The 13,702-nt window shown below is 39.8% G+C and overlaps 1 protein-coding gene across 14 annotated transcripts in view; it reads left to right on the plus strand.

Annotated features, from left to right (window-relative positions):
• Positions 1–13,702, plus strand: part of htt (huntingtin) — a 264,314-nt gene that overhangs the window by 218,747 nt on the left and 31,865 nt on the right. For all 14 annotated transcript variants that reach the window (XM_072594050.1, XM_072594086.1, XM_072594068.1 and 11 more), the window contains 3 exons: positions 1,104–1,234; positions 10,802–10,931; positions 12,295–12,450. In XM_072594050.1, coding sequence (XP_072450151.1) covers positions 1,104–1,234; positions 10,802–10,931; positions 12,295–12,450 — 417 coding nt within the window. The remainder of the gene's footprint in view (positions 1–1,103; positions 1,235–10,801; positions 10,932–12,294; positions 12,451–13,702) is intronic.

Genomic DNA, 13,702 nt, shown 5'->3' on the forward strand with positions numbered 1-13,702 from the left:
CAGCGTTCTATCTCAGCAATTCCAGTTTGGGGTTAGCATTAACTCCTCACTTTAAGGTACCCTGTTCACTGTATATTTTTCTCTTCTCAGGAACACAGGTCTATTCAATCATCCTATTCTATGGACTTTCCAGGACTCCCTAACCTCAAAGTAAAACTAAAACAAAACCCTACTTTTCAAAGCTGTGTGTGCTTCCCATCAGTTTGCAAAAAAAAGTTCCAGAAATCTCTACAAATGTTGAGGCCGTGTTATTTACCTTGCTGGGTCACAAATCATTGTAAGAGAAACAAAAAAAAAATAATTAGTCATGCACAAAAATCAATTCATTCTAAAACTAGACCTCAAAGCGATTTATAAGAAATTGCCATGGCTACATTAAGTTAATAATTAACTTCAGACTGCAAAAGTCCTGGGTTTGGAACTAAAGCCAGAAGCTCAAACTTGCAATAAATGACATTAAATATGTATCTATCTGTTTGCATAAAATAAGCATATTAATTTGAAGTCATTTGTCCCCACTGGCTTGCTCCACCACTCCATGAGATCATGGCAGATATGAATATGGCTTCAATTTCATTTACCTAACTACCCACAGTAACGTTCAACTCCCTTTTATTAGTCAAGGATCTAGATATCTTTGACTTAAAAATATTCAGTGACTCCCGTGCCCACCATCCTCTCGGAGGAGAGTTCCACACACTCAAGGCCCCTTTGAGATTACCACTGAGCTTGCTGCGAAGTGATAAGTTTGAAATTTCTTCTATTGTGTCAATGTTTGCTGTTGCACCAACTGTGATCACCCCATTTAGTGAGACATGAGAATCAAATATGTGCCCCCTCAATGCTGTTAACCACTGATTTACAGATCAGTTTGTAAGGGATTGCAACTCTGTTCTCATGTCCTCATGACTCAGTAACCTTTTGACACTGATGACTTAGACTCTCAGATGTAGAATGGGGTGGTTGGAGGGTTGCTGCTTTGCAATAAAATTTGAGTTTCAAAAGCAAAGATGAATAATTGAAGGGAACTTGCTAATGTTTGGTACGTTATGTTCTTCAAGACTTGACACTGAACTCATGAGGTGTTTGTCTACTATGTGCAGGTCTCCATTCATTCTGTTTGGCTGGGAAACAATATAACCCCTTTGAGAGAAGAGGAATGGGATGAAGATGAGGAAGATGAAAGTGATGTGCCTGCTCCATCTTCACCTCCAACCTCTCCAATTAACTCCAGGTCAGCCTAGAATAGTCACACTCAAGCAATCTATCCATTCTTACCAGTCTTGCTAAAGACACTATGACAGGCAGTTAGTCTCACTGAGCTACCTTTGTATCTTTTTTTTAAAAATAGGGTTAGGACCCTGTGCTGTGAGCCCATTGTGCACATAGAACATAGGCACTATCTATAGAGTAAACTAGAGAATGGATATATAATTTTGACAGTGGCAGCACAAGTTTAAATATGCAATTATAAAAAGTGCCTTTCTGAATGTTCATAGAAGATGAGGGTAAAAGCAGGAAATTATCAATGTTTTATAAAGCACTGATACTACATAGAATGTTTCATCCAATTATGTATATCATATTTTAGGACTATTTCCAGAATTTGGAGAGGGTGCAGATACAATTTGCTAGAAGGTTGAATTTTGTTATTGGGGAAAAGGCCGATTGTTGACTAAGAGAAATTTGATAGAGTTCAAAACAGCCAGTTAAAATTGCTGACATGGAGCACTCTGGTATAAGAATATATGAGCAGGAGTAGGCCATTCATTTCCTCAAGTCACCACCTCCATTCAATAAGGTCATGGCTGATCTGATTGTAAACTCAATCCACATTTCTACCTAACACACAAAACAAAGAGCATATACTCTGCCCAAAGAAATGTAAAGGCTTTGCTTCAACCACATTTTCAGGAAGAGGATTGCATAGATTCATGCCAGAGTGTGAATATTTCATCTCCTCTCTGTTTTGAATGGGCAACCTCCTCTAGTCCTAGATTTCTCCCATAAGAGTAAACATCCTCTCCATGTAAACCCTGTCAAGACCTCTCAGGATTTCATATATTTCAATCAAGTCATCTCTTAATCTTCTAACTAACATGTCTAACATGTCTAACTGATACATGTCTAACTGACCCAGCCATTCCTTTTTAAGACATATCACTCATCCCAGATATTTGTCCAATAAACATTCTTTGAGCTGCCTTCTTTACATTCTTCCTTAAATAAGGAGATCAGGACTGTGTACAGTTGTGTGTGACCACTAGTCTATGTAATGAAGTGCATGTTGTGTTCCATCTGATATTACTACAGGAAGTGGGATTTGAGAATGAGATCTAGTTTAATAGATTGTATTTTGCTTATTTCTTTAATTTAACATGGCAGTCTTTCACTGGAAATTAAACACTGTAGGCAGCAGATCTATTTTATTTCCTTGCACAATGACAGTTGCTCAAGTGCAATTGATCATAATTATATTTGCAGAAACACAAATAATTTTTCACCCCTATGCAATCCATTTGTTTCTTTCCTCCGTTCCTATCCTGTTAAGTCTTTTCCTTGAATCCGTACACCTCTGAGATCTTTGGTTATTAAAGCTGGCAAATCTATGTGGGTTTCTAACCAAACATTCCTAGTCTGGAAGTTTTCACAAATTGAAACCCTTATTCTAAGGATACATTCCATTAACTGCTCTGAACAAAGTCCTTTAGGAGAAGTATTCTTGCATCTGACTTCAGCCATGTTTCATCCAAAGTGAATTCAAAAGTCTATTTGCCTTCCCTATCACCTGCTGAATTTGTATGCTATTCTTTTGTAATTTATGCATGAGGAGTTCCAAATTCTGTGTTGTAGTTTTTTTTTAGTTCTCCATTTGGATCATATTCAGTTCCTCCAGTCTTCCTGCCAAAATACATAATCTCTCTATTTCCCACATTATAATCCATTTCTAAGTGTTTGTCCACTTTGTCCACCTGTCTGTAGTGCTGTGCAGAATCTGTCATCCTTACCACTTGTCTTCCCAACAATTGTTGTTAACTGCAGACTTGGCTTTGGTAAATTCACTTTTCCCATTCAAGACAGGAACATATATTGTAACTAATTGCAGCCCTAGTGCTGACTTGCAACAGCATATTCTAGTCTTAAGTAATATTACATGTGGTACCTTTTATTGAACATTATTTTTTGGAAATCCAGATATGTTACATGCACTGGTTCCTCTTCAGCTATCCTGCTTGTTACCATCTCAAAGATTGAAATAAATTTGTCCAGCATAATTTTCTCATCATGAAACCATGCTTGGTTATGTATTTCTAAATGCTTTGCTATTACATCCTCTAATATAATAGGTACTAACATTTCCTAATGACACATGTTAAGCTAACTAGCCCATTGTTACCTTTTTCTTGTCTTTGAACAAGGGTGTTCTATTGGCAGTTTTCAATCTTCTGGGACTTTTCCAGAATCAAATTATTAATGGATGACTACTATAAATGAATCTTATTATCTGTGTAGCTATTTCTTCTGCCATAAAATCCGACAAACTTTCATTAAGGCCAGGAGGCCTTTAGTTATTTCTCCTTGAAAGGTACTTTTATTAATGTGGTTCTGAAAAAAAATGTGACTGAGTTAGTTATTAAACCCCTTCAGAAAAATGGACCAACGCTCATCTGTCACTAGTTTGAAATACGCGTATGTGTGTATTAGTTTTCCTGATTACTTTGTACCTGCATGCTAACCTTTTGCCAAATTACTTTGCATCTCAATGTTCTACAATCTCTTACGGTTTAGATAATGGGCTTTTTTTTCACTCTTTCTGTGAAAATGGATGATTTTATGTTTTGCCATGTCATATTCCACTTACCACACCGTTTCCTATTCACTGGAAATATATGTAGCGTCCTCTTCACAACTTGCTTTCCTTTCTTATTTTTATATAGATATTTTTATTGAAAATTTAACATTTTTACAAGTTTACAAATAAAAAGAAAACTCCAAGTATAAACATTGATATACAATTAAATCTTAAATAAATAATAGCCAAAATTTATCAAAAAATGAGAGGAGAAAAAAACAAAACTCAACTAACTACTAATCTAACCCACAACTAACCAGAGTGTATAATTAAGTCTCTTACGTTATTCAAAGAAGAGGAAAAAAACTGCCGGATAACACAGAAATTGGGTAGTGAGATACATGCTCTGAACATCAAATCGTAACAAAACCTGTATTCGTGCGGGATTCCTCTCCCAAGGGGCCCCAGACCAGCCAGATTCACCATCTCGATTAAATAAAAGCCCTTGTTAGGATGGCCGAAATATCTGTATTTATGTAATTCAAGAAGGGCTGCCATATTTTATGGAATAAAATATCTGGTCCAATATCTACAGATCTTATGATGGGTCTGTAAGCAATGTACAAGCGTGGCCACCTGTATTTTACATTTGGGACACATTGGAGATGCTCCTGCCTTATATTTTGCCAATCGGTCCGGTGCTATATGGGCCCTATGAAGTATCTTCAACTAAATGGCCTGAGTTCTGTTGCAGATGGTGGTGATTCTGGCGTTTTCCCAAATGTTATTCCACGTTTCTATAGAGATTTCCAGTCCCAAATCATGATCCCATGTTTTAAGCAGATTGTCCATATCTCCCGATACTTCATCATGTAATAAATGATAAATAGTGCTGACAGAAGATACCCCCATTGGCCATAGCACTCTACGTTCTCTATCTGATTTATAAAGACTATCTAATAACGTAGCCTTCTTCAGTATGTAATCTCGAATTTGGAAGTATCGAAAGAGGCCTCCATTAGGTAATCCAAATTTCGGACGCAGCTGTTCAAAAGACATCAGGACCCCTTCTTTAAACAGATAAGTGACATCTGTAAGCCCCGGTTGAAATCTCCATGCTCCCACTATCTGAGCGCACGGGGATCTTTTATGTGAATTACCCTCATTTTGCCGCATTATATTTCAAGCTTTAATTGTGTTTAGTATTATAGGGTTTTTACATTGATCCGTAATGATTTTCCTCTTGTCTGAAAATAAAAGGTTAATAGGTGGGCATTTTACTTGAGAAGCCTCGATGTCCAGCCAGATTGATTGCAGATGAGACAAGACACAATCGGCTATGTAACTTAATAGGGAACTTAACTGATATTTCCTAAAATCTGGGAAATCCAATCCTCCCCTTGCCTGTGGAAGCTGTAGCTTCTTTGTCTTAATGACGGGCCGTCTATGATTCCAAATAAAGGAACCCAACCAGCCATATAATTTACGTAGTGCCAGCCTCGGCAGCATCACCAGAAGCATCCTCATAGGGTATAGGAGACGGGGCAAGACATTTATTTTAATTAGTGCTATTCTACCAAGCCAGGAAATTGGAAGGTCTCCCCATCGCGGGAGGTTCTGCGTTATCCTTTCCAGTAAATGCACAAAGTTAGCCTTGTGTAACTGACCAAATACTTGGGTAATAAAAATGCCTAAATATAAGAAACCCTCCATGGACCACCGAAAGGGAAAGTGGGATCCGTCCAATAAGTGGGTTATACTAACAAGGCCGCCCATTGGCATAGCCTCCGATTTTGAGAAATTAATTTTATAGCCTGAGAATGCGCTAAATGTATTAATAACTTGGATTAAGCGAGGTACGGACATCAAAGGATTACTGAGAAATATTAGGGTCAGCCTGTATAGCTTCTGCTAGTGGCTCAATTATTAGCGTAAATAGCGATGGCGAAAGAGGACATCCCTGACGGCAGCCCCAATCCACACTGAAGCTATCCGAGCCAATCCGTTAGTAATCACAATACTAAAGCAATAATGCTTTGGGATCGCTATACAGTGTTGAGACTCATTTGGGAAACACCTTTCCAGCGCCAAACCTTTCCAATGTGTAAAGCAAATATGACCATTCAACCCTGTCGAATGCCTTTTCCGCGTCTAATGAGACTACTACGCCTGGTATCTTTCCAGACTTGAATCACATTCAAAACCCTTCTAACATTATTAGATGATCTACGGCCCTTAATAAACCCCGTCTGATCCTCCTTTGATATGTGGCAATACCCTTTCTAGTCTCAATGCTAGCGTTTTAGAGAGGATTTTAAAATCTGCATTTAGCAAGTGTATTGGTCTGTATGACGCGCAGTCTTCTGGGTCCTTTCCTTTTTTGAGGATGAGAGAGATATTCGCCTCTTTCAGCGAAGGCGGGAGACAACCCTGACTGAATGAGTACTTATACATGTCCACAAGTGGACCTGTAAATTCTTTATAGAATTCAGCTTGAAAGCCTTACTGCTCTGAATTTGCCTAATTGCGTCAAGTATTTCTTGGATTGTTAAGGGAACATTCAAGACCGATACCTGTTCCGGAGTTAGGATCGGAAAGGTCAGGTTTTTAAAAAATGACTGCATCCTTCTAGCTCTATCTTTGCAATCCTGCGATTTATATAAATGAGAATAAAATTTTCTAAAGATTGTGTTAATCCTTTTATGATCATCAGTCAGAAAACCCATACTTTCCTTGATAGACGTGATTGTTTGAGGGGCCGCCTTTTTCTTTGCGAGAAATGCTAAGTATCTACCAGGTTTATCGCCAAATTCATATAACCTTTTGTTTTGCAAATAATAGTTCCCTCTTAGCCGTTTGGGTAAGCGTGGTGTTTAGAGCTGTCCTAAGGGCCGTAATCCTTTTGTAATTTGATAATAGAAGATCTGTCAGCGTATGCTGTTTCAGCCACTTTTAAGCGAGCTTCGAGCAGACACTGTTGTTCTCCCTTTAATTTTTTCTGGGTCGCTGAGTAGGAGATGATCACACCTCGCGTGTAAGCTTTGATGGTCTCCCACATCATCGATGGGTTGCTAGCCGTACCTGAATTAATTTCTAAAAAAGTTTTAAATTCTTGAGAGAAGTACTTTACAAATTTACTACCTTTCATCAGGAAGAGGTCCATATGCCAATGCCAGGGGGATGTCTCATTATTCCTCACCTTGATTTCCATGTATACAGCAATGTGATCGGAAATTGCTATACTGCCTATTTTACAGGATGATATGGAATTTTTAAAAATCAAGGGTGGAAAAAACATATTGATTCTGGTATGACATTTATGTGGATTGGAGTAAAAAGAAAAATCTCTGTCCTGTGGGTGAAGGCATCTCCATACATCTACTAATCCTAATTCTTTGTTCAAATCCACCAATTGTCTAGATCTGGGAGATACTCCTGCAGTACTCTTGGGAATCCTATCTATTTCCGGATCCATAATACAATTATTGGGGGAGATTTTAATTGTATGATGAGCACTGAGAGCCATCAATTTTGATAAGGCTTCTGTTATAAATTTAAAAGGATGTGCCAGGGGGCAATACAAATTTAAGATCCCATATTCCTCTCCATTTATAAGGGCTTTAATTAGAATATATTGTCCAGATTTGTCTTTTATCTGATTTAGGATTTTGAAGGGAAATTCTTCCGAATAAGAATAACAGCTCCCCTGCGCTTTGAGCTGAAGGAAGAAAAAAAGACCTGATTAAATCCACTCTGTCATAATTTCAAGTATTCTTTATCTAATAAGTGTGTCTCCTGTAGGAGAGCTATATCAGCCCTTTCTTGAGGTTTGATCATATTTTCTTCCTTTTGACCGGTGAATTACTCCCCTTGACATTCCAGGTGCACCACTTAACCGACTGATCAACCATAATCGTCCGGGCAAGTCCGAGACCCCTCGGGAGGGGAAACCCTATCCAGAACATCCTGAGCGTAGAGCGTATAAAATTCACAAAAATAAAGGCTCTTTAATATACTCTCATCAATATAATAAAAAGTATTTAAATGAAGATTTTCCCCCTTGTTCCCAGGGGGTATCACTTCCTTTCCAACAAATCATCGTATCCTCTCCCAACCAGTGCCCCACCCTTGACCAGGCGCTCTTCGATAGAATGAAGAAAATTCAAATATACTACAGAGCTAGAGTTAAGTGAGCACCCTACCCCTGTCCCCCACCCACACCAACACCTGGATATATTTAGTAATGTTAATACCATGTATAAACATATAGAACTATAAAATTACAGTCTCAACAAATAATAATTAAATATAATAATACAATATAACAGGGGAAAACAATCCCACTCCTAAAGACAGAAATAAAACAGGATAAGGTAACCACCTCCCCCACCAACATTTACTAGGCCCCCAGCCTATATATTGATATAATAAAAGTGGGCGAGAAAATTGTGAAGTAGAGAACAAATAAATAAATCTCTCTCTCTCCCCACCCCCCAAAGGTTTTTAAAAACAAAAGGGATTAATATTAAAAAAGGGGGGGGGGGATGTAAACCGGAGTGGGGGGAGAGCAAAACAACATCAATTAACTCTTACAATTTATCTAAGAGAGTCCAAAAATTCCTCTGTCTTTTCCGGCGATCCGAAATTATTCATGGACCCTTCATGGTTAAAGTGTAGCGTCATTGGGTAACGCAAGGAGTACTGAATATTTAAGTGGAGAAAGTGAGGACTGCAGATGCTGGAGATCAGAGCTGAAAATGTGTTGCTGGAAAAGCGCAGCAGGTCAGGCAGCATCCAAGGAGCAGGAGAATCGACGTTTCGGGCATGAGCCCTTCTTCAGGAATGAGGAAAGTGTGTCCAGCAGGCTAAGAGAAAAGGTAGGGAGGAGGGACTTGGGGGAGGGGCGTTGGAAATGCGAAGGGTGGAAGGAGGTCAAGGTGAGGGTGATAGGCTGGGGTGGGGGCGGAGAGGTCAGGAAGAAGATTGCAGGTTAGGAAGGCGGTGCTGAGTTCGAGGGATTTGACTGAGACAAGGTGGGGGGAGGGGAAATGAGGAAACTGAAGAAATCGGAGTTCATCCCTTGTGGTTGGAGGGTTCCTGGCGGAAGATGAGGTGCTCTTCCTCCAACCGTCGTGTTGCTATGGTCTGGCGATGAATATTCAAGTCCCTTCATCAAACGTCCTCCTCTTTCGGACCAGAGCTGGGGAAAAGTCTTTTTAATAACATAATCTTAGATCCTTTATAAATGATGGTTTGGGGATCTTTCCCAGGATTTCTGGTGGGGAGGGGTTCCTGCCCGCTAAGAACTGCGGGCTCCCTTCCCTATAGTAATTTTTACTGGAGATTAAATTGTTTAAATTCAGTACTAAGCAGCTAATTACATTTAAGTAAAAACTATTTTGAATGATGTGGTGAGTGTGGTGGAGGTGGGTGACCCATTTTGCCCAAGTCTTGGGAGAAGCACTATAGATTCAGACTTGCTGGGTTGCCGCCTATTTGGATCCCCCCTCCTGTCTATTTTTGAGATGTCAGCAAATTTGGCATTCATACCTTCTGTCCCTTCATCTAAGTCATGTAAACTGTTGAGGTCTGAACACCGATCCCTATGGCATCGCAATTTTTATATCTTGAGATCGCTAGCATGTGGAGCTGAAAAAAGCCGAGCAGGTCAAGCAACATCAGAGGAGCAGGGGAGTTGACATTTCAACCTGAAGTGTTAACTCCCCTGCTCCTCTGATGCTGCTTAATTGGCTCTGCTTTTTCCAGCTCCACACTTTATTGACTCTTGATTTTCCAGCATCTGCGGTCCTCGTTAATCTCCATTTTTTTACGTCTTGTCAATCTGAAGCAGACCCATTATACCCCTACTCTCTGCTTCCTGTTGGCCAGCCAATCATCTTTTCCAGTAAACCAATCCTTATGCAAAGAACATTATTTTCTGCAATCACCTTTTGAGGTGCCTAATTTTCCAGATTATTGCCTGCTTCCTCACTGTAGGGATTCTGTGATCATCTGAAGACACAAAGGGAAAATCCTATACCTTCCCAAGTATTAACAAGCCAAGCTAGCTGTTTAGTTGCAAGTGACCTGGTGTACTGTGGACCCATTAATTATTGGATTACCAATTCGCATCTGCTCCTGTCTCCAATTGCATTGTGAATGTGATAATTTCTGATCAGTGACTCACTATTCTTATTCACAGGTTTATAAACTCAGAGGAAATGAAGGCCAGACAGAGTTTCCTACTGCTGTTAGGATTAGTTGGTTCACTATCAACTTAATATCTTTTGGTTTGAATAGTTCATTTCCAGACCACATATTACGTTTACCATATGGTGATAGATGGACAAAAATGTTACGCAGTGAAAATTTGACTTCAAGTATTTGAATGAAAAAAATGTACTTTGGCCACACCTATTACAAGGATATAGGAGGTCACAGGGTAGGTTGGGTAGAGGAAATCTTTAAACTGCTTTGCTTTGTTTTTTTTCTCTTAGTGAATTCCACCATAAATCTTGCAATTATATAGTGTGTTACTACAGTAAAAATGCCCCAAGATGCTTCAGCCAGAATTTGACAGAGTCTCCTAAGGAGATATCAGGTTATATAGCAAATATTGTGGTTAAAACATTAGGTTTAATGAGCACAATAAATGGGGGAAAGGAATTTAGGAATTCTCAGAGTTTAGGAATAGACATTTATAAATGATTAGATGAAGGGAACTTGATGTGGGTAGCGGATTTTGATGAGCTAAACCATCATCATCATCATTCAGATTTGGGTATTCCCCTGATCAGTCAAGCTTTCCCATGATCGCTGGAAAGCACTACTTTCTCTGTACTGCAGTGTCACCATGAATTTATGTGCCTGAGAGGTGAGAGTAATGTTAACTGACCATGAAGGTGGCACTGACATGTTCACAGGTTATTGTTCGTCTTTGTTCTGCAGAAATTGCTTTTATAGCGTCATTTAGAATGCCCTTTAATACTTAAAGTATTTTATTTCCAGGAAACATCGAGCTGGAGTTGACATTCATTCATGCTCTCAATTCTTGTTGGAACTCTACAGTCAGTGGGTACTTCCCACAAACACTGGCAAGAAAACCCCTGTCATCCTGGTCAGTGAGGTCGTAAAATCGGTAAGTGTTAGATCTGATTGTGAAACAGGAATAGTTTCTAGCATGCTGGAATTCTGTCTCTCTTTACTGTCTACCCTCATTTCAGAGAACTGCTGAAGTTGACGTTGCTACTTTGAAAAAGCCATCTTGTCTCAGATTAGCGATGTTCTGATCAAATGGGTCAGTGCCAGACTGAGATGAGAAAGAAAGAACTTGGTTGACAGAGTAACTTCTGTAATCTTGAACTTACAGACAGCAAAGTAATTCTAAGCTGTCATCACTGTTATAATGTAAGAAGTGTGATGGTTCTCATAAACATTAATGTGATCAGGTCACAAAAGCTGCTTTTATTATTAATGTTGGGATGAATTTGAGAGTGCTGTCTTGCATCTCCCCAGAGGGCACCTGAGGCTTCAGTTGACCTTCTCATCTGAAAGTTGACAGATGTAATCATACAATACTGATGGAGTGCAGCATGTGATGAATCCACCAGCATCTGACTCCATGATGAGAGTGGGAGAAAGTGAGCATTGCACATGCTGGAGATTAGAGTTAGGAGTGTGGTGCTGGAAAAGCACAGCCGGTCAGGAAGCATCTAAGGAGCAGGAGAATCGAGCTTCTGCTTGAAACGTTGCCTGACTGGCTCTGCTTTTCCAGCACCACACTCTTCATCCACGATGACAGTGCTGACTACTGAACCACAGCATTCTAATTCTCCGGGTTTCATCTCTAAGGCAGTCAGGGATCAAAGCTAAACCTTTGAACCTTTTAACTATTTCTCTGTCCAGATGCTGCCTGGCCTGCAAAGTATTTCTAGCATCCATTTTAATTATTTTCAATGAACATTTTGATCAACTACTCATGTAGTTTGGTGTCAAGCTTTCCTTGATAAAACTCCTTTGAAGTGCTTTAGGCTGCCGTACCACATTAAAGGTGGCCCGTCAGTATAGTTTGTTTTACCTATTTCCTGTAATGCTGTGCAAGCAATTTCTCCAAGCTTCCCACACAATTGTATCTGTGTGCATTCACACAGATATTGTACCGCATGTTGGTATTCAACATGTACTTTGTTCCAGTCACAGAATAGACTTTGTCTTCCTTTCTTTCTCTTCTCTTCTTTCTCCTCCCCTTTCTTATCCCAGACCTTCCTCTGTTTTCCCTTGTTGCTATTGTCCTGTTGTAAGGTTTGGTAGGAATATGCAGATGTTCAGAGTTTTTGAAGACTTTTCTGATGTGATTCTGCTGTGAACCTTGGTCTTATCTGTTTGTTGTAGTTTGTACAAACTCTGCTGTAGTTTGTACAGATTTAGAATCAACAGATGAGAATGAACTCTAATTAATGAGATTTCTTCCACAATTTTTGAAGCTTGTCTTGCCCTTGCAGCTTTTGGCAGTCTCTGATTTGTTTACCGAGAGAACCCAATTTGAGATGATGTACAGCACTTTGACAGAACTTCAGAAAATTCATCCTGCAGAAGATGAGATTCTGAATCAATATCTGGTTCCTGCTATTTGCAAAGCAGCAGCTGTTCTGGGCATGGTAAGGAGAAATGAAGTGGAAGAAGAAACTTATTTTGTCGGTTGCTTTAGAAAGCTGGAACTGTATGATCCTCAAATTGTTTTCCAGTTTGTGCTGAAACATTTTCAAACTTCGATAGATTTCAGCTGTCATATTTTATTGTTAAATCCATGCTTTTTCCATCTTATGCCTTCACTGGATGGTCAGGAAAATACCCAAACATTGCACAGTACTTCAGTCCACTCCAGTCTCTCCATCCTGAGAGTGGCAGTGAAACAGAAGGGAGAAATCTTAGATCAATTTAAGAAATGAATCTGAGAACCTCCTTTTTGCTTTCTGCTGCCATCTTGAGACAATAATGACAGCCAACCTTTGTCTTCTTATGCATTGTCTGCCATTTAAGCTGTATGATGTGGAGGTGCTGGTGTTGGAATAGGCTGAAGAAAATTAAAAATCACTCAACACCAGGTTATAGTCCAACGGGTTTATTTGGAAATACTATCTTTCAGAGCACTGCTTCATCAGTTAACTAGTGGGGCAGGATCATAAGACACCGGATCATTAGTGTCATGCAACTGATGTAATATATTGAACACACCTAGATTACTGTTAAGTCTTTCATCTTTTAGAATGGGTTGCAGGTATCAATCCATTAATATGTAAATCCTGGAACTTTTTCAAGTCCCATTCCCATGATAACGTAAGGTTTTATTTTAAAGAAAAGTGACACCTCAGCTCAGACAATGCATTAAAGGTGTGAGGTTGGAGTCTGTCAGTATTTCAGCCTTGAGTCAGATTGGTTGGATTGACTGCTTGCGGATTGTGCGCTTTTTGAACAAAACAATGTTTCTGCAAATGTAAATTCACCCTATAGACGTGTCTTGGGGGGGGGGGGGGGGGTAGAGAGAGAGAGAGAGAGAGAATGTGTAAGTGTGATGGAGTATAAGCCTGTGAAGGGGGTGTGTGAGAGAGATGGTCTGCATGAGTGTGTGAGCATCTAAGACTGTGAGAGTGTATAGTGTAGTGGGGTCACCTGTAGTGTGACATGAACCCAAGGTCCCAGTTAAGGCCTTCCTCATGGGTACCAAACTTGGCTATCAGCCTCTGCTCAGCCACTCTGTTGTTCCATATCCCAAAGTCCATCTTGGAGGACGGTCACCCAAAGATCCAAGACCAAACATCCCTGACCGCTGAAGTGTTCCCCAATTGGGAGGGAACATCCCTGTCGTGCAATTTGTTGCACGGTGTCTATTCACCTGTTTTCGTAGCGTCT

Source organism: Chiloscyllium punctatum, chromosome 2 (assembly GCF_047496795.1).
Source record: "Chiloscyllium punctatum isolate Juve2018m chromosome 2, sChiPun1.3, whole genome shotgun sequence".
In the NCBI taxonomy this organism is placed as follows: Eukaryota; Metazoa; Chordata; class Chondrichthyes; order Orectolobiformes; family Hemiscylliidae; genus Chiloscyllium; species Chiloscyllium punctatum.